Genomic DNA, 21,944 nt, shown 5'->3' on the forward strand with positions numbered 1-21,944 from the left:
GGCGAGGGTGGACGTGGAGATGGTCCCGCTTCAGGATTCAACAGCAAAAGACACATGGTGCAGCTCCTTGCCCACGCCAGTCAGGGTGTCATTCCACCATTGCCCAGCTGCAACGGACAGCTCTTGAGCTCTGTGGCCAGCTCAATTTCTTACAGAACACCGTTCTGCAGCAAGTTGTCACTCTTTGTGATGACCTCGCTCTCCGCGACACCACGATGCACGATATAACATGCCACATGTTACAAACTGCTTCAATGTTTGCTCAACTCTTCCCCCAAGCCAACCACTCTCCCTCCACTCAACCTCACCAACTTCGCCCTCACCTCCTGACTTACCATCATCCAAGAATACGAGTTGTACTGTTGATCATCCTGCACCTCCACCAAGTTTTTGTTTTCGCCCATCCGTCGTCATTCAACATGATGTTCCGTAGGGTGGTTTTTATTTTCTTGGCTATTTTTCCCATTCCTTACTCCGCAGACCTTTCCTTTCAACCTGGTGTTATATCACCAGTGGTAGCTTTTGCAGTTGGGGAGTGCTAGTCTGGCCGACGTCCCCTTGTAGCGCCTTGTAACGCACTCTAAGCACGAGCTGGCAAGGTAAGAGTTATTATGTAACGTAGTCAGCTTGAAATTATTACCATTACCATCAACTATATTTAGTATCTTTTATCGACGACGTTGGAATGGAAATAGAAAGTCACGTCAATAATACATATAGGCCAATCTGTATTCTGCAGTTGTCAGCCCGGACTTACGCAAATTTCCACACCGACATTATCGGTCACTTTACGATGTTCACGCCCTTCGGTAATCACCCTCGGCTGTCATCTAGTCGTTTACCTTGAGCCGTAAGAAATAATATTACTTAAGTCGAAGACGGTAAGGATCATCAGCAAAAGTTCACGTTCCATGGTAGGCCTATTACATATTGTATGGCCGTACTAACCTAGCACCTCGCTTGTATGGCTTTGGATGGGGCTTAACAGGCTAGGAATCCCTAGGATGGGCCGTGAAAACCTAGTGAAACCTAGTATGGAGAGCAAAAGGCTAGTACAACCTAGTGTGGTATTTAACAGGGTGTTATCATCCATTTACATCAGTTGGTAGCCTATCGCCAGTCTAGCATGCCTGTACTAGGATAGGATTCAGCTGTTGTGGTTCACCAATAATTTTTTTCGTTGTCAAATCATATTGACAAATGTTTAGGACCGTGCCTACGGCACTCAACATTGAAAAAGTATTCTAGATTTTATTGAGAAACATACTAACAACTACTATGACTAAATCCATTGTCGTTGTCGTGGTTGGTCATTGTTGTTGTTGTTGTAGTCGTCGTTCATCGTTGTCGTTGGCGGTCATGGTTCGTTGTCGGGGAGACATTCATCATCGTTGGTGGTGGTCGTTGTCATTTGTTGTCCTTCTTCGTCATTCGTTGTCCAAAGTCGTTGTTGTTCATCCTTGGTCGGTCGCCACGTCGCCGTCAGTAGGAGATGGGTAAGGGAGTCATGATGTTCACCCAGAATAATGTGGACAGTGACGACGCCTTTTGTCGTCACTGTCCGTCGCCCCTGCTTCTGGTGTGAAAAAAGGAGAGGGAGGGAAGTCATGTTGCTACTCACCTGAATTATAATATGCCCTCGTCGTCGGCTCGTAGCCATCCCGTGTCCTCGTCCTGCCATGTTTTCCTCGTCGCGTCGTCATTGTCCCACATCATCGTTCCGTCGTTGTCCTGAGTCTCAGCGAGGTGGGTTGGGAAGAACGTAGGACGGGGGACTTACCTTGGTGTCTTGAAATACACAACGACGACGAACGACAATGTTGTTCGTCGTCGTTTGGTTGACACGTCGCTGTCGACGACGTGACACCTGGATTCCGTGTTAGAGAGATGAGTGGTGGGGGTGAGGTAAGCTTACCGTGTCCTCCTCGCCGCGTCGTTGTCGTTTCACGTTGTTGTTCCGTCGTCGTCCTGTGTCTCAGCGAGGTGGGTGACGAACATAGGACGGGTACTGTGGTGTGAAGTAAAGCGATGTAGAGGGTACGTCGGACTTTGGCCAGAGTTCAATCTTTTGATCACATGACACTCATCAACAGATCTCGCTGAAACTGTTACTTTGCTCTCCAATTGCTCTCTGTTCTTGACCATCACCACCACCACTTTGTGCTCGTCGTTCCCCCTTCTTCCTCTCCCCCTTCTTACCCTCCACTGCCGCTACAACGACAACTGGCAGTAATGATGGCTTGGGGCTTCTCCCAGGCTCTGAGCATTGTTATGCTACAGCACTCGTTGCCGATCGGTCAGCGACACTGTATGCAGCGCCTCACGATAATCATGCGGTAATTATTGGGTTGATCAATTGTCGGACGAGGCTTGGATGGGAACAAGGGGGGAGCACAATTTTAATTTAATATATCATGTTGATTTTTTTGGTAAGGCCAATATGGCTGGACTAACCAACCAGGCGTGGGAACAACCTTCCATATATAGGTAAAATCTATAAATAGTAACATGTTTTGGGATGTCAGCCGCCATCTTATCCTTCATTTGCCACCCCTTCCTCTGCTTTTCTTCATGCTCTTACATGGGTCACAAACCCAGTCATTGATACCAAGATCCACTGGCAGTCCAACCCTTGAAAAGTGGTACTGCATAGTCAGTGGTCAGGCTGAAATGACATGAAAAGAAAATGACCTACCCACAATGTCTCGCAGCCTTTTTGCCTGCAGATAATTACTTTGCTTTCGTCCTCAATCAACTGCATCTATACTCTCACCACAATCACAATGTGGACAGATAACAGTTTTATCATCTCAAATATTATCCTCAATCTATATCATATACCAGGCTTCTTGGATCACAATTCACGAGTGAGAATAGCATAAGTACTGCACTTGGTAAGTGAGGACAGCTTGCAAAATGCCTCAGACAGCACACTGAGCTCATCCGACCCATAAATTACCTGAAATTGGTACTTAAAATAAAAAAATTTAACAGCCTGCCGGCCAGACTAACCAACCGACCCCATATGGCAGATTCAAATCCTGCTCCCCCCTTGGATGGGAAACTCGATTGTTCACCAGTAAGTAAATCCTATCACCTGGACGCGCATATATGCGGAGTGTTACACAGTTCTGATCTTCACTGTCCCGCTAGCCTCCATTCTACCCTGACAGCAATCCTTTTTTATATATGGAATATTAGCCAGGTGGGGTGCGATTGGTTCTGCGCTCTCGCCTAACACGCTCAGCGATAATACGAAACCTCGTCCGCACACCTGTCCTTTTATCACCCCTTCTGACCGCCATGCATTCAGACTGCGCGAGTCATTTCGGTGTCGTTTGACCCCCTGGACACGCATATACGCACCCATTTGGGGTTCCGACACTGAGTGGTTCAGTTCTTAGCGCCTCTTCTGACGCGCGCGCCACGGATCGCTCAAATTACCCTGATCTTGCCCAGAAAATGTGAGTCTCAACTTCTAGCCCATCATTTTCTAACAAGGCCCCATATCAGTATTTCCCCAAACATGGAATGTTAGTCAATCTCTGTGTTTCGTTTAACGCACGTTAAGAAAGGCATGCTGGTAAGCCATTTTCCTTTCCTTTCAATGCTGCTTACTGCGTATGTCTAATATTTCTGTTTGCAGTTTTTTTGGTCGGTTGGTCATCGCAGTCGAAGTCGCCCTGTCTACACGCGCGGCCGCAGCCATGGGTGTAACTCCTCACACACCACCATCAACAACGACGACTTGACCTCTCTCCTCGCCAAGGCCCACCTAACAGGGATGTCGGCCGTCATTCTCGTGATCCTCCCACTTCGGCTCCTCAAGAAACACATACCAGTGTGCGCCAACGGAGGCGAATTCATCATCGCAGGTCGAGTACAAACCGTGATGATGATCGTTTACTACGCATGCGTCTGCCATCGAAGCGGACGACACCGTCAACATCCCCTATGAGTGCAATGAGATGGGAAAAGGCCAGAACCGTCGTTAACAGTGACTAAAGGTCTGCCCCTCTCTTCTCTTCCATTCAACGCTGACTTTATTCATTGATCTTTTAGCGTGCCGCTTTTTTTTTGTGCACGCCGCTCACCTACTCACATTATCTCAGCGTCTCCATACAGGTACGCATTTTTCTTGCTCTCCATCGTTCAAGTCTTGTCTCGACTTCCCCGTGCTTTTCCTTGCTGCCTGCCATTCTTTTGTCTTTTCCGGACTTTGTATCAGATATTACAAGAAATACATGATTTATTTGCCTGTATTCATATGAAGTGATCGGAATTCTAGGATAAGAACAGAAATCTGGCTAAGATTGTATGGAAAGGGCTGGCAAGTATGGTCTAGTATGGCCTTGTATGGCGTCAGGATCTTGGACAGCCATGCAAGAAACCCGTACCATGCAAGGCCTATCACCTGGGATGTAAGCCGAGGTTCCAACCTTGGCCATGGAAGGGTGGCTAACCTTTCATGGCCTATTGGCGCCTCTCATGGCCATTTATGGCCTTACGTGGAACCCGAACTTTTGCTGATGATGGAGTTCTGCTTAGACTCCGCGGCGCATCAGTGCCATTCAGGGGTTATCACAGCTATAAATTAAGTTCTACAATTAGACGACTCTACTCCACAATCTTCTCATTCAATGGTTCAAGGAGCATGTCGTACTAATAAAGTATAGTACGCACACTTTGTTAACATTTTACAATTTGCAGTTTCAATACTACTTGAACATCTCTCGTGAAAGGCGGGGGAAGCAATTCTCTCCACCATGTTTCGGGAAGGGCGTATCTGAATGAATTAAAAAATCAAGGTCTACATATACATGTTGATGGCAGGGAATACTACTCATGGTAATTGATTGAATCAGGAATTAGAGAACGGGTTGCTCAGAAGCCGCCCCTATGAAGTTGTTCACCGCTCAGGTGGACCCCTTTTGTGTTGAATAACTACTCCGGATCCTTTGAATCTTTTGATGTGAACAAAAATTCAAATCAATTTGTTCAACACACTTTTAGCCAAGACGCAACCATGTGGGTGAAATGGTTACATTAATAACCCCCTAATCGTTAGGAAGACGCTGAGGCACCGGTTGCGGCGGGCCGTCTGAGATTAAAGTTGGAAATAAAAAAATGCGTGTCCCAAGTCCCTGGCCCTAACCCTAACTCATGTATCCGCAACAGACTCCTTTTCCAAAAATGGATCGATCTCTGGTCTCGTGAGCTGGTAATCCATCATCAAACGTTTCAACATGGATCGGTGATGAAATTGCAAGTGATAGTCGTCCTCTTAACACTTCTTGCATGCCCTCGGAATCATATCCCATCACCCTTGTCGACTTCGTCGTCCTCAATAGCCAACAAGGCGGTCCGACACTGTCTCGCCTTTCTCTTCACCAGGATGAAGGTCACTCTTGCGAACACAACTGGGGCCCTGGAGATAGCCATATCGATATCCTTGTTCCTATTTGGCCTCGTTACGATGCAGGTGTATCGATATTACCAGCTGTTTCCCGACGATAATCGATTTTACAAGTATTTTGTATGTGTTCATTCGAATCTTGTGACACATGGAGTTGCTAAGCGATACTCTTTCTTCCTTCTGAATGCAAGGTCGCCATAGTGTGGTGAGGCAATATTTCATTGCGTCCGTGGCTTAACCCTAACGATACTCAGGCTTTTTGAGCTGGGACATTCAATATCAGTCTCATACGAAGTCTATACGGCGACAACAAGTGAGGTTATTATTACGCGATTCATCGGGCTTGGGACGGCCCTTATTCTCAGTGCTGCAATCACCACAGCGGTTCAGGTGCGTCCGAATTGATTCTACGTGCAACGTAAAAGCACACTATATCCTGTCAGACATTCTTTTCGTTTCGTGTCTTCAAGCTCCTTCCTCGACCCTTCAATTACGTCGGCCTCTTAGGAATGTTTCTCGCTTTTTGGCGATGCGTAGGCAGCATTGTACTCGGTCGCTCGGCCATCTTGACGAGCGATGTGGTCGGTTGGCGGGAAGGTTGGTTTTGGCTCATCACTACCCTCTTCGTTTCTGGCGCTACTCTTGATGTCGTCATCGCGATTTCCATGGTCCTGTTCTTGGCAGACAAACGGCAAGCTGTGCTTTCAGGGTACGGGACAAATTTTCTGCTGAGAATTTGGTCAATAACAGTTTAACCTTAGTGCTGCTCGAGTACTCGACAAGCTTACGGCATTTACAGTTCGTGAGTGACAATCACTCGTTCGACTACTTATCCTCACAAAGACTACAGGGACTGGGCTACTCACTAGGTGCCATTGCCGTCAATTCGCGTCAGAAAATCCGAAAGCTAATCTTCCTCCAGCATGGCCGCTGTTACCGTGTTAATTTGCGTAAGTCCACCACTTCATCCATTTTGATTAGCGATTGGCTTAATCAAAAGTGGCCCAGTACCTTACAATGCCAGAAAATTGTAAGCCCCGTAGATCCGAAGTACCCCTGACCCCATTTGATGACTTATTTTCACAGTTATTTGGATGGCCGCATATACCATTCTCGCTAAGCGTTTGTGGCCACCCCCTTTTTCCAATTTCGCTCACCCATTGTTTCTCAGTATACTCAAATTCGCTCATGGCATCGCAAGTCAATTTTCGCTCAATACAATACCTTCCATTGACCACCATCTAGGTTGAATTCGCGTGAAGGTCTCAGAGGAGCCTTGCATGCCTCCCCTCTTGCTGAGTCGTCCTCGCAATCGTCTTGGAAACGAGGGATAGAATTACGGTCGGCCAAGGTTCGCCTTCAATCTTCCTTGCGCCAGGCTGACTAAACATACGTTCCCCCCACAGAGAAATGTTGAACAAACCAGTAGGAGTGGAGTCAGGACTGAGCTGGACATTACCAACAATAGCGACTCCGAACGGAAAGAGACTTGGGACACCGTGAGTCCTTCATTCCAACTCCAAATCTTTCCCACCACAATCGGTTGTAGGCACAAGCCGAGGAGTATGTTTTACCGGAGAAGATGGTATAATTTATTTTTATTGTGCGTCAAATTTTCACCCCTTCCCCTTCGCCCTTGAGTGAAACATTGTCATCTAGAAGCTATCTGTAATATTGTAGACCCCGCGGACATTCCTTTTGTTTTGCGGCATGAGTTTCGGACTTTGATTTTGTACTTCGTCCCCCATATACCTATCTCTTTGAACACGAGCATGAGTCATGGCTGGCCTACTTTTCGGTTTCAAAGAAGCTGGGATTTCTTTTGGAGTTGTTCGTTAGCGTATTTAGCGTGTAGAGATGTAACTTAATTATTGAGAAGGTGACTACTGATCGCCATCGCGATTGTCAAGGTCGACACGTTATGGCAACATGTTATGCCACAATAAATTCCTTGACTCACCCTTGCTTGCTACGACCCTTCTAGCTATAGCTTTATGTATCCGGCCTTGGCAATTGGTTCAACCGGGTGACAAACATCGTTTATCCACTCATCGTGACTCGGCCTACTCATGACTCATTATTTCGGTCTTGATGATCTGGGGATCCAAACTTTTTTTTTTTTTCTTACTCGGTAGATGCTACTTTGCAGTCATGACTAATTCTTTCTAATTGATTTGATTCCAAAGCCGTGGCTTGCGTTGTTACTGGCTACTTCTGATTTTTGTCGAAGTTCAATACTTATTTTGACAATCTGCGAACTTTTCAAACTCTTGTTTTTTTCTAACACCTCTTGGCATTTATGGTAAATGTGTTCTAAATCATCTACATAACTACGGATCTTTCAGATTTCCGAAGCTATCTTTCTTTATTGACAAACTGTTATTTATGTGGACATCATAGTTTCGTTCAACGGAATCATTTGCCAGTGGTGTTCGTTCGGCGAAATGAGCTTCGTCGATTCGTTAGGGCCACGCCACTCTATAAATTTAAACTTTCAAGTTTCTGGAAGCGAATGCGTGCATCTTAACACAAGATGTATATCATTTCAAGTGCTCGTACAAATGGATCCGAACAGATGCAAGTCAATGACAACACCATTACGGATTGGCGAAAGGCATAATTCTCCGTATCAGAGGCATACTCTTCAAGAGCGGGTAGATGGCCAAATAAATAGCCGTCAGCACGGAGGTGGGAAGGGAAGGTGAGGGAGTAAGGGGCAGGTGGAAACGGGTCAACATAATCAATCAAATCAAACGTGTCGAGACTGGCTCGTCATCTATGATTAAGATACCAACCCAAAATCACTGAGCGCGTTGTGAGCGCGCGCAGCTAAGACCTTACACGTTTTACGATGACGCGTCAGACCATGTAGCAGGCCAAACGGACGGGTGCACGCTGAGCACACATGTTGTTTAACGCCGTAGTGTGACGCGTAATGGTCTAGTGGTGCATCTCGCTCGTTAGAAAATCAAACAAATAGGGAGAATACGGTAATGACGTTGAACATACTCTTGAGATTCTGTTTAGTGGTGAAATCGTGACCGCACCCAGCGATGACGCAGAAGAACTTGGCTTCGTGCCTTCGAATCTTCCGCTTTGCGGATGCGAGGGCCGGAGAACCAACGTGAAGGCGGAGGGGAGGCATCATTTCTGAGGGTCTTTGGATTCTGTGAGGGGAAGGGAGATCATCTGGCAAGAGGAGGTATGGTACATTGGGAGCTCGAGCAGAAAGGTCCTGCCAGGGAGGTGATTCAAGGACGTCATGATGGGCAGTGGTCCTCTCCTGAGTCGAAGTTACGTGTGCGGCGGAGGAATACGAGTCGAATGGCACATACACATCAACCGTGGGCTCGGGAATAATAAGATAATTATTAAAACAAGGCATAGGATTTCCAGTCTGCAATACCGGCACGTCAGTATTCATTTCATCGATATCTGTGTTAAGATTCAGGAAAAGAGGGGAGGAATATTGAGCCCAGCCCGGAGTGGAGTTTGGGGCATTTCCGTCGCTTGGCTCGAATGGATCTTGTTCATTTTCGGTTAGACCGATCAGCAGTCGAGGTCAGCTGTGGCTCACCAGTCACGCCAGCTGGTGTAGCCTGGATTACATCGTCGCTATGACATAGTTAGCATTGGGACTCCTTCAAGAAATTGAGGCCAGAGTAACTCGCGACATAGTAGAAAACTGTTTGAAGCGTTCCGCGCCCTGGGTTGAGCTTGCAACGCCTCTCCCAAGGACAGCTGGTTATCCGACAGATTGCGGATCCTAATGAGGGGACCTAGCTTACATGGTGTGAGAATACACGCAACTGAGCCCATATCGCTGACAATTTCCACATCCCGCAAGCCACCCATCACATTGGATCCGATACCCTAAGAAAATATGATTAACAAAGAAGAGGGGACAAAACGATTTACTACTTCGACAAAGTTGACAAGCGACCTGCGTCCATTGGGCGAAATCCCATAGGACATAGGAAGGAGACTGATTAACTACCTTAACCAAGAATCAACTCAAACTCAATGGTCACAGGCAAACCGACTCACCCTTTCATGGTCACGTTGCAGTTGCATGGGCGGTGCGATGGATACGTCGTTTGGATGGATGGAAGGTAGGAAGGGCAAGAGGCCAGCGCCACCCAGTCGAGCTTGACTGCGGGCTTATATGGATCGGCGCTAATTGTGGTGGAAGTAAGTTCCGAAAGATGTATAGATAGGAAAGGGTTCGCCGTGCGGCCGGAGTTGGCTTTGAGAGATAAAGCCAATTGATACTTATGATAAAGAAACGCGACAAACACGTTCCCGAGAAATGACAGTTGTTGTACCGTGTACGTGTTGAATACGGGAGAACCATCAAAACACAGAACACAGGATTGACGCCAAGAACTCGAAGAGAGAACATATCAACGACAGAAATTGACCAACCCCGCATGTGATGCAATCAAAAATTGAGAGAGTATGTGGGGAGTTATTCAAAGCCGGCGAAAATATCGAGGGCACTGGCCGCCAGTCATTCACTGAGCTAAGGTATCCCAGAAGTTCACTTGTCATTGGATGTAGCGCCTTGACCTGCATGAAAGCTTAGCTGACATACCTAGACATAAATGGTACATCTCGTGATAATTATCCCGTAGGCATGGCTACGTGTAACATGGGCGTTTGCTGGCTCAAGCGCCTCACGGTTGTGCTAGCCCATTCATAGAATAGACACTGCCAGTGGACGTCTTGATCATTGTCGGAACGCGTAGGGATGGAACCCTCCACCGGAACAAGGCGGGAGAGTCACCGGTCTTCACCTATCTCATTACAAAAGTTGATGACATCACATCTGCGTCTATGTATACCGCTGATAAGTAATCGTTGGCAAAGGCGTCCAAGGTCGACCATTGTTATACTTTGACTCCAAGTCTGGGTGCTTGTTTGCATCTTGAAGAGGTTTAATCCAGTCGGCAGGTTTCATATGACAGGGAGGGTTGACTCGTGACATTATGTTGGGAACATATATGAAATTGACCTCAAGCTTGAGGCCATGAGGCCTGGACCGCAGTGGTTGTCAACGATCCCGCACCCCGTTAATGACGGACGGATCGTCTTCGAGCCAGCCATCCATCATGTCATGTGTTCTTCATATAGGAAAGAAGTAGTGTGATCCCTGAATTACTTCCCGTTTAATGTAAGGTCTAAAAGACATACGTCAATCATGATGATGATTTCTTGTTCCTCATGCGATGGTCGAGCTCTTTAGACTGTGGGGATGGCTGAGTGCAGCCCCTGAGTTCAGAGTGACGACTGATTCGGCTCTGATATTTTTCTCACATTGATGGGGGGAGAGGGGAGAGGGGCGAAATATGTTTTCAGCGGAGGTTTAGAATGTTGGAGGCTAGGAGAGCTGAAGGGTTTGTCCGATTGTGAGACTTGTTGACGTCGGTCGACGAGGTGATAGAAAGGCGGACGAACCTAGAGTACACTAATCACGCAAAGTTGCTTGGTAAGATTAAGTAGTAAAAGAGACGAACATTTCTTTTGGATACCAATCCGATCTTTCCGCAACGCTTTTCCGCCTGCCACATATAGGCGCCTTCCTTCCTTTCCTCCGCCAGAGAGAAAGTCCGTGTTAACACTAGCTCGGGACACCGCATGCATTTGCGGCTGTCTATTTGAAGGTCAAATATATCTCCATTTTTGCGTGTTACGTACCGACGCAATACAATCATGCAAAGAAATGCCCCCCTTGTGTAGGCTCCCGCGTCTCCAAGTCGAACGCGACTTTAGATAAAAACGATCGGGGGACCCACGAGGCGGCTTGAGGATTAGTTCCCGAATCCGGAATCCGAATTCAAAATCAAGAACCTGCCGGGGCTCCCGCCAATCCACGTCAATGACAATAAGGAGGAAATTGATGGACTTGGAGGTGCTCTTCCTATTGAGGTAAAGCACCGAAGTACATATCCATTTGTCGATTGAGGCGTGAAAGTTTTGAGGAGAACCCTTGTAGGCCCACCGCGAGAATCGAACTCCCAGAACCGATTTTCCAATTGCGCTCAATTCCGTCTTTGGTGCCACCCAGAAAAGTGCATACGCACCCACGGTATCAAAGTTCCCTATGACCCAGTTAGAAGGCTCGAACAAGGCGAAAACCCTCAAAACGCATACCTCTACCTCCCAGACTCATTCCTGTTGCCCAGCCCAACCCCTGCGATCTCAGTTGTATCTCAGGCTTGGAGCGGGGGATTATTGGCAATTGGGCCAAGCTAACTGATGTTAGACTCAAAGAACGAATGACAAGGAAGAACCAGCCTTACGTTCGAACGGACAAACAACGCACCACCTGTATGGAACGACGGTATCGAAACCAAGAAGGTTCGCCCGCATTTATTGTGTCAACATTGCTGATGGCTCCTCGGTAAACCTTGTAACCCTTTAAGATAAGTACACTCCATCGTCCTGGACAATAACCGGGAATCAGAACCCAAAACTTGAACGGAGGAGAACACTTACCCGGAACCTGAACGTCACTCACAAGCTCCATGTCGCCCACACTCCTCCCCACTGAGGGTGGAGCACCGACGACGCGCACAGTGATGCTGAGAGCAAATGCGACGCCGGAATTTAAAATCGGGGGCTCTGAAGTGAGCTCGAGCATTTGTGTATGATTGGTGGCAATGGAACGTACGAAAAGCGATCGAGTCCCAGCTCCATCGTACATACCAGCAATACTCATCTAGAAAACATCCACGGGCTATCCTTCTCCCTCCGAAGCACTTGCCCCACTGCCGGTGTCGTCCAGGGCAACGATATGTAACGTTAACGTTCCAAACGCCAAAAATTCCTCATTTCCGCCTTGGTGGGTGGAAGAAGAGGTGCGAGGGATGATGGTACTAGCCTGGTACAAGCAGTTGGAACTGCCGTGTTCAGGAGAACCTTTTTTGCAACCGTGCGAAACCTGACAAATAGTTTCTGCACGATGATCCACCTCAGTGTCAATTTCCGAGATACGTCCTTAACCCATTCCGAACAACGTATGGGCCGAAAGATGATATATATATAGCCGCTTTCTTCCGCGTCTTTGCGTCATTTTTTGGTCATTTTGTATTGAGTTTCTCAAAGTGTGTGGATAATGCGCGGTGAGGTAGGGGGCAAGCAAGAGCTTGGGAAGACTCAATGAGTGATTATACATTCACGCAAGTGAACAATGTCAAACCTCAAGCAACCTCAAGTGCGGCGCTTCGAAGCGGTTTGCGTTTGATTGACTCATTACTCGCTCTGCCAAACGCTCTCTAGCTACTTCGCAGTGCTTGATGAGAAAATCGACCTTACATTTTCAAAGTAACCCCGAGAGCTCCATGATCTCCGGGCGGCACCTCCTCCCCATTATCGTACAATTATCGTATCAGGAGTCTTGTGAACTTTGGCGCAATCGCCAAAATTCATGGCAGAGATGAGTCAGGATACTAACCAAATTCCGTGAACGCGAGATAATTCAGAGATGATTGTCCAAAAGTTTGGAAACCGTAAACTGCGAACCCAAGGGGATCGGATATTCAAGTGGAAGAAGCGACACAGAGTTTGAGAGCTGCGGCGCGTCGGGAAAGATAAGATAATCAAATCTATGTAATAGCCAGCGATTTAATGAACGTCGATTTCAGATTAGGACAACATACACAAGAGGAGAGCAATGGGGAAGGCAGTTACAGTAAATTGGCTTGAAATGGTTGTGAAATGGGCACGGATGATGAATTTATATTTAGCTCAGGCTCGCGTGTGGGCCGTCACATGACGTATTAGATGACGTGGATTTGTCACACAAACTCGCATCAGGCAACTCGAACTTCGAAGTCGCTCCTCAATATTCAAAGCGAAACGCCAGAACTACAGCAAGCATGGCTTCAAAACTTCAAACTCCCTCCTTTTATGTAAGCAACGCCGAGTGTATTTTAATTAGAGACATTCAGATCTGCACGTGGAGGTGAGACCTTTTGTCAGTCGCCCGAACTGCTTAGTCTTCTACTATTTTTTAGGGAAAAGCCATGCTGTGAGCGCCAGCACTTTAGCTCTAGCGAACCACGATGTCGGTGTCCACCAACGAAACACTTCCAGTCAGCGACTTCCGTCCCAGTGCGAAGAAAAATGAGTCCGAGGGCACGTCGTCGGCGTCGTCCTCGGGCCAACCTCGTTCTTCCCCCGAAAAGCCGTTCACCAGAACCTTCTTCCAACGCAACGATCCCCAGATGGCTCGAGCGCGCGTCATCTATATAAAGGGTTATATTGGTGGCACGGTTTTGGTTATCGTGACGATATTTGCCGTTTTCTCCATATATTGGGGCGCCTTGTGGAGGGTCCCTTGCCGGCCGCTGGAGACTTGGGTTGTGGTGAGCATAGTTTGCCCTCCAATCTGATGTCACTAACGTTCATATCAGGATTTCGATGGTGGCATCGTCGGCCTCTCAGTTGTTCAAACTTTATCTGCAATGTCTAGTAACGACATTCAGTGGGCTACCATTCCTGCAAGTCAATTCCCTGAGGGAATCGATCAACTTGCCCATGAAATCGTTGACGAAGCAGCATGGGCCGCCGTTGCGAGTATGTCGCAATTTACCCATTTTCACATCGTCTAATCTCTTTCAAGTCAACAGTGGGTCTTCGCGGGCTCTGGAGGCTTCTTTGTTAAACCCAAATGCTTCCTACGACTCATCAAGCGTCATGACACTCTTAGCGGATGAGGGACGAAATGAAAATGCCTAGTACGCTGACCCTTCTCATTTCTCTTACATTTCTTACCAAGTGTGGTAGTCGAAATTTGATCCGACCGACCGTACGTCGTCTCCTTTCCTCTTTTACATCTCCTGATGTTTTCTAGGCTCAAAACCAATTAGATGCCACCTCAACTATCTTCGCCGCCCAGTTCGCCAGACAAATAGCGAATTTATCAACTTTACCACAACTGATGGCAACGTCTCCTCAAACAGTCGTCAAACCTATATCCTATACGATTAACAACCTAGTCCCATTTGCCCAGCCTGTGTACGGAAGACCGTTCGTTTTCCGTCGTTGACACAGCTAACTCATTTCAGTGCGACTGCCGCGACGTTCGTTGGTCTCATCTATGTTCTAATTCTATCTTTCTTCATAGTTGTGAGCGATCAGCTGTCTCCTGGCAAAGACTTCGACGTATTGATCCTGACTCTTATACAAAAGATGATTGGTTGGGGTGCTCGTGAAGTATCCGGCTTAGAAAGGACCTTGACATACCGCTCCCTTGTCACCTTGCGTTTGATCTCCTGCTTCATAGATTACTTTTTCGTCGCCGTAAGTACAATCTCTAATTTACCCAAAACGTACTAACTCCACAATCCAGCTCTTCTATTCTCTTTTAAATCTCGCATTCAAACTTGACGTCTTCCGAAAGCAAGCACCCTGAGTTACGCAAACTCTACGGAATCTAATGTTACACCTCAGGTTCCATCGTGCCGGATTCGTGATATTTTGGATGTTAGGGTGGGTGGGGATGCTCGCAGTGTGCGCTCGTGGCTTCTCAGTGGTATATGTAATCTAAAAGGCTTACCTCTCGCAGCGGTCTAGCCCTGGAATCTGTCATAACTATTCTGAAGCCTCGTTTCATCCCGTTCTTCATGATCTTATGGGTCATCGGTACGGCCCGTTAAACTCGTTGACGCCTTCTAACTTCTTCTCCCCAGCCAATGTGTCTGTGTGCGTCTACCCAATCGACACTCTTCCAAGATTATATCGATATGGATACGCGGCACCATTCTATAACATTTCACGATCAATAAGAACTATCGCCTTTGGCACCAAAAATAATCGTGCGTTACCATATTCTCCCCAATGAAGGGCAAATTTAACATCATGTGGACCAGTGGCGCTTAATTTTGGTGTTTTGATTGTTTGGGTGGCAATTTCGTGTGTGACGCTCCCTGTCTTCCAGTGGTATGCCCGACGGAAGCAGATGGCGGAGGTAGAGGAGGCTTCTAAGCCCCGTGAGGTTCAGGCTTGATGGCTGTTTTTTTTTTGTCGACGATGTTCGCAACTTGTACGTAGTACATATTACATATGTTCCTATGTGCCACACAGACAACGAAAATCCAGGACACAACTGGCCAACTTAGAAAAGAAATGGTCATCAATCTGAGTGGGAACGAAGGTAAGCTTGCCGTTTGAATTCCGTCGCATCACCATTATAAGGATTCGGGCCAGAGTCTGCGTACTTCCCAGAACGTCGTGAAGCTTGCCGGGTCGCGAGTGAGTCAACTCGGGAACAACATGGAAAGAAACACACTACCATCCCGCAGGCAAGGTTCCGATGCTTGCAAGCGGGTAGTACGCAATCCAGAGGGGATCGGTACAACCAAATACAGTGCGGTTCCCTCTACATGTCGTCCACCAATCAGTCGTAGTACTGTTGGAAGGTCTGAGATTTAGCGCGTTGATAACTGCAGACCAAATCTACTCGGTACCTAAAAAGCACAGTTTAGGTGTTGAATTTACAGGGTACTGGCGGCTTGATAAGTATTTGAGAAGATTGTAATTCAGAAGACCATTGCAGCATGACTTAACCGTAACACTCGGGATTATCTGAACAATATTTTCGTCAGCTGGATAATGAGTACAGGTGCTCAATCATACGACACATATACTCGATATCAAGAACACCAGAAAGGGTTTTTAGTACCTAAATAGGTCAACGTGATAGAATGATTACTTAGTGGATAGACATTGTGCTTGTTGTTCCCCATCCATCAACCTTTGAGGGGGAAAAGGTCAGAATGAGGAGGTCATTAGGGGGCGGTCAAATTGATTCAGGACGTGCTTCGAAATACCACGTGCAAGCTTTCCGTCGACTGGTGGTGCGCGCACTGGCATCATCGGCGTCTCTACGACTGCAACCGAGGCCTCCAATGCCGTCCATCCTTGTCTGTCAACCTAATATTATGTGTTGCCAGATGTTCGGCCCACCTAGGCCAGACACTCTTCTTTATCTCATGCCTATGAGTTGAGCGTGAGTTAATCAGACATTGATTTGGGCGAACGAAGGAATCGCCACGTACTCGAGGGTCGGCCACTCGCAAAAGTCTACCTGTATTTCTTGGAGAACAGGAAAATTCTTCTTGGCGTCGATGGCTTCAAAGAAACTGGCGTGAATTTTATGGTCGAATCTGCAATACTCGGAGTTAGTTCTCAGGATAATGGGTATTCGAAAGTATCAAACCTCTTGTAATTGATAGCTGGATTCTTCAGCAAGACGATCTTTGTGAGCTTCAACTGTTTGAATTGGCTGGCAGGATTGAGGAGACCCTGAGTCTGTAAAATTGTTATTTGAACATCAAAAGAAAGCGCGAAACTATACACACATTTTTGAACACCCTCATAGTCAAAGAGACCAAGTTTGGACAAAGATCGAAGACGGAGAGGTTCTCTGCTTTCACTTCATGCTCTAGTTCAATGTCCAGGACACGTAGTTTGGAACCATGCGATTCCAGAAAGAGCAATGCTTTACCCTTCGACGACGGAAGGGACATGGTATGCAACATCGGTAATCTAAAAACAGTCAGCCACACCCAGTTCACAACCGCTCGTAAGACGTACTTCATCACTGAGAGCACCTTTAAGCACGAAGGAGAGGCCGCCATCAGCTCAAGGTGCTCCAGATTCGGAAGATTATCTCGGTTAATGTTCTTCGGACTCTCCGAGAATTCAACCAGAACCGCGCCTGCAAGGATGCGAAGCGCAGAAAACTTGGAGAAGACGGACGGGTTCTGCCGTTTCTTTGTCGGACTCTCGATATGAAGGTTACGAAGGGAAACGATGGTTGGACCACTGGCTGACGCCATAGATTCGAATACATCCCAACGAATGCGCGTACAGTATCTGGCACCGCCTAAACCAATCACGCGAACAACTGCCATCTTGTTCTGGTGGGCGACTGCGCCATCTTCGAAAGTTTGCTGAAGAGTATCTTGTATATCATCTTGAGGATAGAAGGTATAACCCGACATGTACAGAGCTCGGAGGCGCGTTCGCAGAGACGGGTCCTCCTTGAGGCGGGCAGCAAAGCCACGTATTGAGTCCATGCCTCTAAAGATGGGATACGCGTATAGATATGGCTCGACCAGCGTCTGCACAATTATCAGGAGTGTTCGATAGAGGTTATGGAGAGAAGTATTAGACGGTTTCGAGACTTACTTTGAAGTATTTCGAGACACGACAAAGCGCAAAACGTGTTTTGTTCCATGTTAAGGAATCACCTGATGTCGGTAGGCGCTCATCTTCGAGGGCATTGATTCCAATCGCGAACTGAATGACCAAATCCCAGACGCGATCACGCAAGTCTTGCGATACGTGCAAAAGGGGCGTTACGCGCATGGGACTAAAGGTGAAGTTGCTAGGTATCAAGGTGGGGCCCAGACTTGAGTCATTTGATGGTTCAAACTCCATAGACGAACGTGAGCCTCTGCTGCAAACCCGTGAGAATGGAGGCATCCTAACGGAGGAGAGAAATTCACTGACGGTGAGACCTCTTCGAAGACCACCAGACTCTGTAACCTTGGAAGCTGTTGGAGCTGAGATAGAAAGGACGCGAAGGTTGTCGGTAGTAAGTGGATAGACTCGAGGGTGGTGCTGTCGCCAAGGATCCGAAGCCATGAAGGGACGGAATAGTAAGTCCTGGTGAGTGCATTGACAGTTTTGAGGGATTTCGAGACAACCAAGGATTGTGCAAGTGAGTCCGCACGAAGGGCGGCACGGTGATCTGAAAGATATGGTAGATCAACCGTGGTCTGGTGCAAAACCATAAGTTCTACGAGAGCTCAGAGAGTGAATACACATACCAGTTTCGTCCATTTCTCCAAACAATTGCGTAGCGTCTCGGCGAGCTTGAACACCTGGGCATTCCGAGCCTCGTACCTAGAATCATGCAACGTAACGTGCGACGGGTTGATACTCGAAAGCGAAAGGCACAAGCCAGATACGTTCCCCTCGGACCTCAAAGCCAATGTAATCCACAGGTGCGCGATGTTCGGCGAGGCCTGGATAATCGTCTTCATTGCTCCCCCATACCCTCCCTCCACGCGCAGCTTCTTGATGAATAGACCAAATGATTTGTTACTTTTCAGTGCACGCTCTAAGGCTTTGGCCTGAGCATTGGACCGAAGGACGACGACACGATAGAGCAAGGGGGTGGAGACGCGCAGCCAGCTCTTGCAGACTTCCAGGACAACCGACGACGATAGGGGAGAAAGGGAAAAAGGAGATTTTGCGAGCTCAGAAGAGTCTAGAAACTTTTCTTCAGATACGTCAAGCAGCGGTGACAATATCTCTTTTAGAAGCTCATCAGGGAGTTGTTCCGCCATCGTGCGATGACGGAATACATAGTGATGACGGAGCTAACTATTTCGTTCTATAATATTCTTCCCACGAAACGTGTCCGCGTCACAAACTCGATTCCCGCATCTGAAGGACACTTTCTATGAGATTTCAAACGGTGCTTGCGTTGCTGAGGAATCTTTTTTCTTTGTGAGTCATCGATCATCGATCATCACCGGCACCTCCCTGAACGTCCATCGTGGCATATCGTTCTTCAGATTTGGCGCCAAAGCTCATGCACAGACTTCGTCATCAACAGTCCCTTTTCCGATGTACAAAGTAATATTTACGGATTGCGATTGATGACCTGGTTTCTTACCGATGAATATACAGGAAAGGGCTATACAGCGTCCCGATCTCCCTGACCAAGCCTACGAGAACCTGCTGGATCAAATCCCCGTTGAGATTTTGGGCGACATTTTCCTACAATGTCTTCCACCCATCACTAGTCGTCCTCGAAGAACGACCGCACCTCTTCTGCTCTGTCAGGTCTCTCGCCACTGGAGGCAGGTCGCCGTTTCGCTACCCTCACTCTGGTCGACTGTTGCTATCGAGTGCTTTGGCTGGGGTCGCTGTCGTATGAAAGCGGAGCTGTTACACGTGTGGTTGAAAAGATCTGCGGAAGTGCCACTGGACATCTCAGTTGAGGTCAAAATTGGGGAATTTGTACATGAGAACCTTCCACATCTATCCGAGATCATGCGGGCCATTGTCGCGCAGATGCACCGTTGGAAATTCCTGCGTCTTATAAGAGTTCCATCCAATCTATTGATGGATCTGCCCAGCACGGGCGCTCCTTTACTTCGGGAGGCCATTGTTCAGATTCATTCGGGTTATTCGGGCGCTCCTCAGGATCTCGCACTCCTCTTCCAAAACTCGCCACTCCTTCACTCTCTGACGTGGCAGCTTGGACCATACTCAGCTTTTCAACTCTTCCCAATACTTCCTTGGTTCAAGCTCTCCTTTATCCATTTCGAGTGCCTTCTCTCTATCGCCAATTGTTACGATATCCTCAGCCGTTCTCCTAATCTTCAATCCTGTTACTTTGAAAGCGTGTCAGTAAACACGCCAGATTTACGTCAATTGTCAACTTCCCCCATTATCCTCGCCTTCCTTCACTCATTCCGCATTGAAGCAAGCGTCAACATCCTCCCTCTCCTCCGCACCCTGACCTTCCCAGTACTGTCATCCCTTGTGATCGAATCGACGGGACTGCATTCCCGCGCTGCCGCCCACATAACATCTGAGATCCCCAACCTTCTCCACCGCTCCAACTCACCGCCGCTCCAAACATTTGTGCTAGAGAACTTTGGCGTCGAAGAGAAAGAGCTCATTGAATGCCTCATCCTCTCTCCCAAATTAGAGGCCCTCGTAGTGTGCGATGAGTCGACGAGAAGGCCGAATCTTACCGACAAAGTGATTCGTGCACTCGCAGTGCGAAAGGAATATGATGATGACACCATGCTCTGTCCCGAACTCAAGATTCTCAAATTGACGGGGCGCGTTCAGTCGACGGATGGAGAATTTGTGAACATGATTAGGCAGAGATGGAAAGAAACGGCGGTGGTCAATGGAGTTGCGTGTTTAAAGGAAGTTCAGGTGGAATTTGGATCTCAGGGACAAACACATGAGCTTGACATTAGTGGGTTGAAACAACTACGTTCAGATGGCCTCCTTGCTCGGGCGTTTTTTGATTGACTTCAGCCTTCGGTGCTGGTGCAGCCGTTGGGCAGTCTAATTTACGTTCGGTTTCAGATGATTTAAGTTTTACATATCTAGATATGCTAAACATCTTACTCGTAACCATTCTTTCTTTATGATTAAACTCCTTGAATCACCTTCTCCAACTGACATAAAAAGCTGTGCAATGTAATTTACTTGTGTTTGGGCTTCTGCAAGTGTTGTAAACAAGGACAATTAAAGGACAATTGTCAATGTCATCACGCTGCACAGCCTAAAGCTCGAACGCTTCACCAGAAATCGGCTCTTTCTGGGAATGGGATTAAGGCAACGAATACCTGGGACTTGCATGAGATTATCGTTCCTTAATCACAGCGCATTCAGAACTTTGACAAACGCGAGGACTTTCATCTTCGCATGATCGTGTCGCAAGCCAACCAATCGTGAGACCGTTTTTGCAGTCTCTTCTCTTGCGCGCGGCGTTGCCGCCCAAGCCGGGCCGGACAACAACCTACAACAACGACTCTATCCTTCATACAGATAATCTGCGGTGGAAAGCGACCTCAAAAGGTCGATTTACTAGTCTCAAACACACGACGAAGAACGTTCTGGTGGTCGTTCTGCAGTGTATTTTGAATCTCCGACGGTCCGTCGGGCCGACCACCACAACGGATGGGAACGAGACTACGATTACAACCTAACCATTCATACTAGTCTCTCGTAGACAGACTTCGATATATGTGAAGTCGTACCTTGGTTCACGATATATGAAGTCTGTTTGTTACCACGCCCCCAAAACCGCGCTAGAAAATGTTTATGTAATCTTCGGACTTTAAAACCGCGTCGCGTCAATATTGCGTCCTTGCCTTTTGCTCTCGACGCGATAACCCATGCATTTCTGTTCCAATTCACATCAAACTTGATATTCTACATCTTGTATGATCTCCAATCTATTATGACGACTCAATGACAGCTCGACAACCCCGCCAGAAGAACGTGATACGATCAATACCATTGTGAAGAAACCCATACCGAATTGGACGAACGGACTGGATGCGATCCAACTTGAGCTCGTTTCCGCTATTCTGGATGGAAAAGGTTTGCTTTGCTGTACCGCAGCTGGAGATGGAGAGTCGGCGGCCTCTCAATACCAACTCTTGTGCTACAACAAACACCTGAACGCGCATGTACCTGGCCTTCAAACTCGGAAGAGACCAATCGGAGTGGTAGTCACACCAACCAAGGGACTGACAGATAACATAGTACGCTTATTTTCCATCTTTTGTTGTTACACTCACAAATTTCGGGCTAGGTTCACGAGCTTTCACAAAACTTCTCATCATCTCCGGATTCTCTTACTGCAAAGAAGCCCTGTTGGAGGCGCCGCTTCTTTGTAATCAAGCACCATTTTTGCGTGAGGCAGCCATAGACTCGGTGAGATAGCAAGAAACAGGCGCGCGCATCTTGTACT

At 47.5% G+C, this 21,944-nt stretch overlaps 9 protein-coding genes across 9 annotated transcripts; 4 read left to right on the forward strand and 5 right to left on the reverse strand.

Annotated features, from left to right (window-relative positions):
* Positions 1-1,281: 1,281 nt before the first annotated feature.
* LACBIDRAFT_307144 (uncharacterized protein) lies at positions 1,282-1,681 on the reverse strand (the record flags this gene model as incomplete). The annotated part of the gene is given in 2 exon segments (XM_001885869.1): positions 1,282-1,348; positions 1,348-1,681. The coding sequence occupies 1 exon segment, from the start codon at positions 1,679-1,681 to the stop codon at positions 1,358-1,360; it is 324 nt and encodes a 107-aa protein (XP_001885904.1). The 3' UTR covers positions 1,282-1,357.
* Positions 1,682-2,540: 859 nt separating this feature from the next.
* LACBIDRAFT_307145 (uncharacterized protein) lies at positions 2,541-2,761 on the reverse strand (the record flags this gene model as incomplete). Its single annotated transcript, XM_001885870.1, has 2 exons — positions 2,541-2,645; positions 2,696-2,761. 2 exons carry the CDS (start codon positions 2,759-2,761, stop codon positions 2,541-2,543), a joined length of 171 nt encoding a protein of 56 aa, XP_001885905.1.
* Positions 2,762-2,783: 22 nt separating this feature from the next.
* LACBIDRAFT_331433 (uncharacterized protein) lies at positions 2,784-4,598 on the forward strand (the record flags this gene model as incomplete). The annotated part of the gene is made up of 8 exons (XM_001885791.1): positions 2,784-2,867; positions 2,995-3,079; positions 3,398-3,464; positions 3,647-3,658; positions 3,706-3,843; positions 3,876-3,997; positions 4,113-4,125; positions 4,289-4,598. 8 exons carry the CDS (start codon positions 2,784-2,786, stop codon positions 4,596-4,598), a joined length of 831 nt encoding a protein of 276 aa, XP_001885826.1.
* A 797-nt stretch (positions 4,599-5,395) lies between these two features.
* On the forward strand, positions 5,396-7,007 carry LACBIDRAFT_307147 (uncharacterized protein; the record flags this gene model as incomplete). Its single annotated transcript, XM_001885792.1, has 13 exons — positions 5,396-5,536; positions 5,608-5,621; positions 5,671-5,806; positions 5,860-6,125; positions 6,178-6,218; positions 6,267-6,285; positions 6,339-6,366; positions 6,425-6,446; positions 6,503-6,538; positions 6,588-6,612; positions 6,662-6,767; positions 6,823-6,915; positions 6,966-7,007. 13 exons carry the CDS (start codon positions 5,396-5,398, stop codon positions 7,005-7,007), a joined length of 969 nt encoding a protein of 322 aa, XP_001885827.1.
* Positions 7,008-8,384: 1,377 nt separating this feature from the next.
* On the reverse strand, positions 8,385-10,029 carry LACBIDRAFT_331435 (uncharacterized protein; the record flags this gene model as incomplete). The annotated part of the gene is made up of 5 exons (XM_001885871.1): positions 8,385-8,941; positions 9,205-9,289; positions 9,335-9,401; positions 9,464-9,662; positions 10,011-10,029. The coding sequence occupies 5 exons, from the start codon at positions 10,027-10,029 to the stop codon at positions 8,385-8,387; spliced, it is 927 nt and encodes a 308-aa protein (XP_001885906.1).
* A 741-nt stretch (positions 10,030-10,770) lies between these two features.
* Positions 10,771-12,059, reverse strand: LACBIDRAFT_307148 (uncharacterized protein; the record flags this gene model as incomplete). The annotated part of the gene is made up of 6 exons (XM_001885872.1): positions 10,771-10,883; positions 10,933-11,065; positions 11,114-11,517; positions 11,570-11,667; positions 11,719-11,860; positions 11,915-12,059. 6 exons carry the CDS (start codon positions 12,057-12,059, stop codon positions 10,771-10,773), a joined length of 1,035 nt encoding a protein of 344 aa, XP_001885907.1.
* Positions 12,060-13,482: 1,423 nt separating this feature from the next.
* LACBIDRAFT_307149 (uncharacterized protein) lies at positions 13,483-15,828 on the forward strand (the record flags this gene model as incomplete). The annotated part of the gene is made up of 12 exons (XM_001885793.1): positions 13,483-13,785; positions 13,834-13,996; positions 14,043-14,157; positions 14,207-14,228; positions 14,274-14,437; positions 14,488-14,722; positions 14,772-14,821; positions 14,988-15,064; positions 15,112-15,237; positions 15,292-15,422; positions 15,521-15,575; positions 15,629-15,828. 12 exons carry the CDS (start codon positions 13,483-13,485, stop codon positions 15,826-15,828), a joined length of 1,641 nt encoding a protein of 546 aa, XP_001885828.1.
* A 176-nt stretch (positions 15,829-16,004) lies between these two features.
* On the reverse strand, positions 16,005-18,780 carry LACBIDRAFT_295214 (uncharacterized protein; the record flags this gene model as incomplete). The annotated part of the gene is made up of 8 exons (XM_001885873.1): positions 16,005-16,417; positions 16,480-16,587; positions 16,641-16,732; positions 16,783-16,969; positions 17,018-17,547; positions 17,615-17,885; positions 17,939-18,207; positions 18,259-18,780. 8 exons carry the CDS (start codon positions 18,778-18,780, stop codon positions 16,306-16,308), a joined length of 2,091 nt encoding a protein of 696 aa, XP_001885908.1. The 3' UTR covers positions 16,005-16,305.
* A 334-nt stretch (positions 18,781-19,114) lies between these two features.
* LACBIDRAFT_331439 (uncharacterized protein) lies at positions 19,115-20,491 on the forward strand (the record flags this gene model as incomplete). Its single annotated transcript, XM_001885794.1, has 1 exon — positions 19,115-20,491. The coding sequence occupies one exon, from the start codon at positions 19,115-19,117 to the stop codon at positions 20,489-20,491; it is 1,377 nt and encodes a 458-aa protein (XP_001885829.1).
* Positions 20,492-21,944: the final 1,453 nt, after the last annotated feature.

This window comes from Laccaria bicolor, genomic scaffold (assembly GCF_000143565.1).
Source record: "Laccaria bicolor S238N-H82 LACBIscaffold_34 genomic scaffold, whole genome shotgun sequence".
In the NCBI taxonomy this organism is placed as follows: Eukaryota; Fungi; Basidiomycota; class Agaricomycetes; order Agaricales; family Hydnangiaceae; genus Laccaria; species Laccaria bicolor.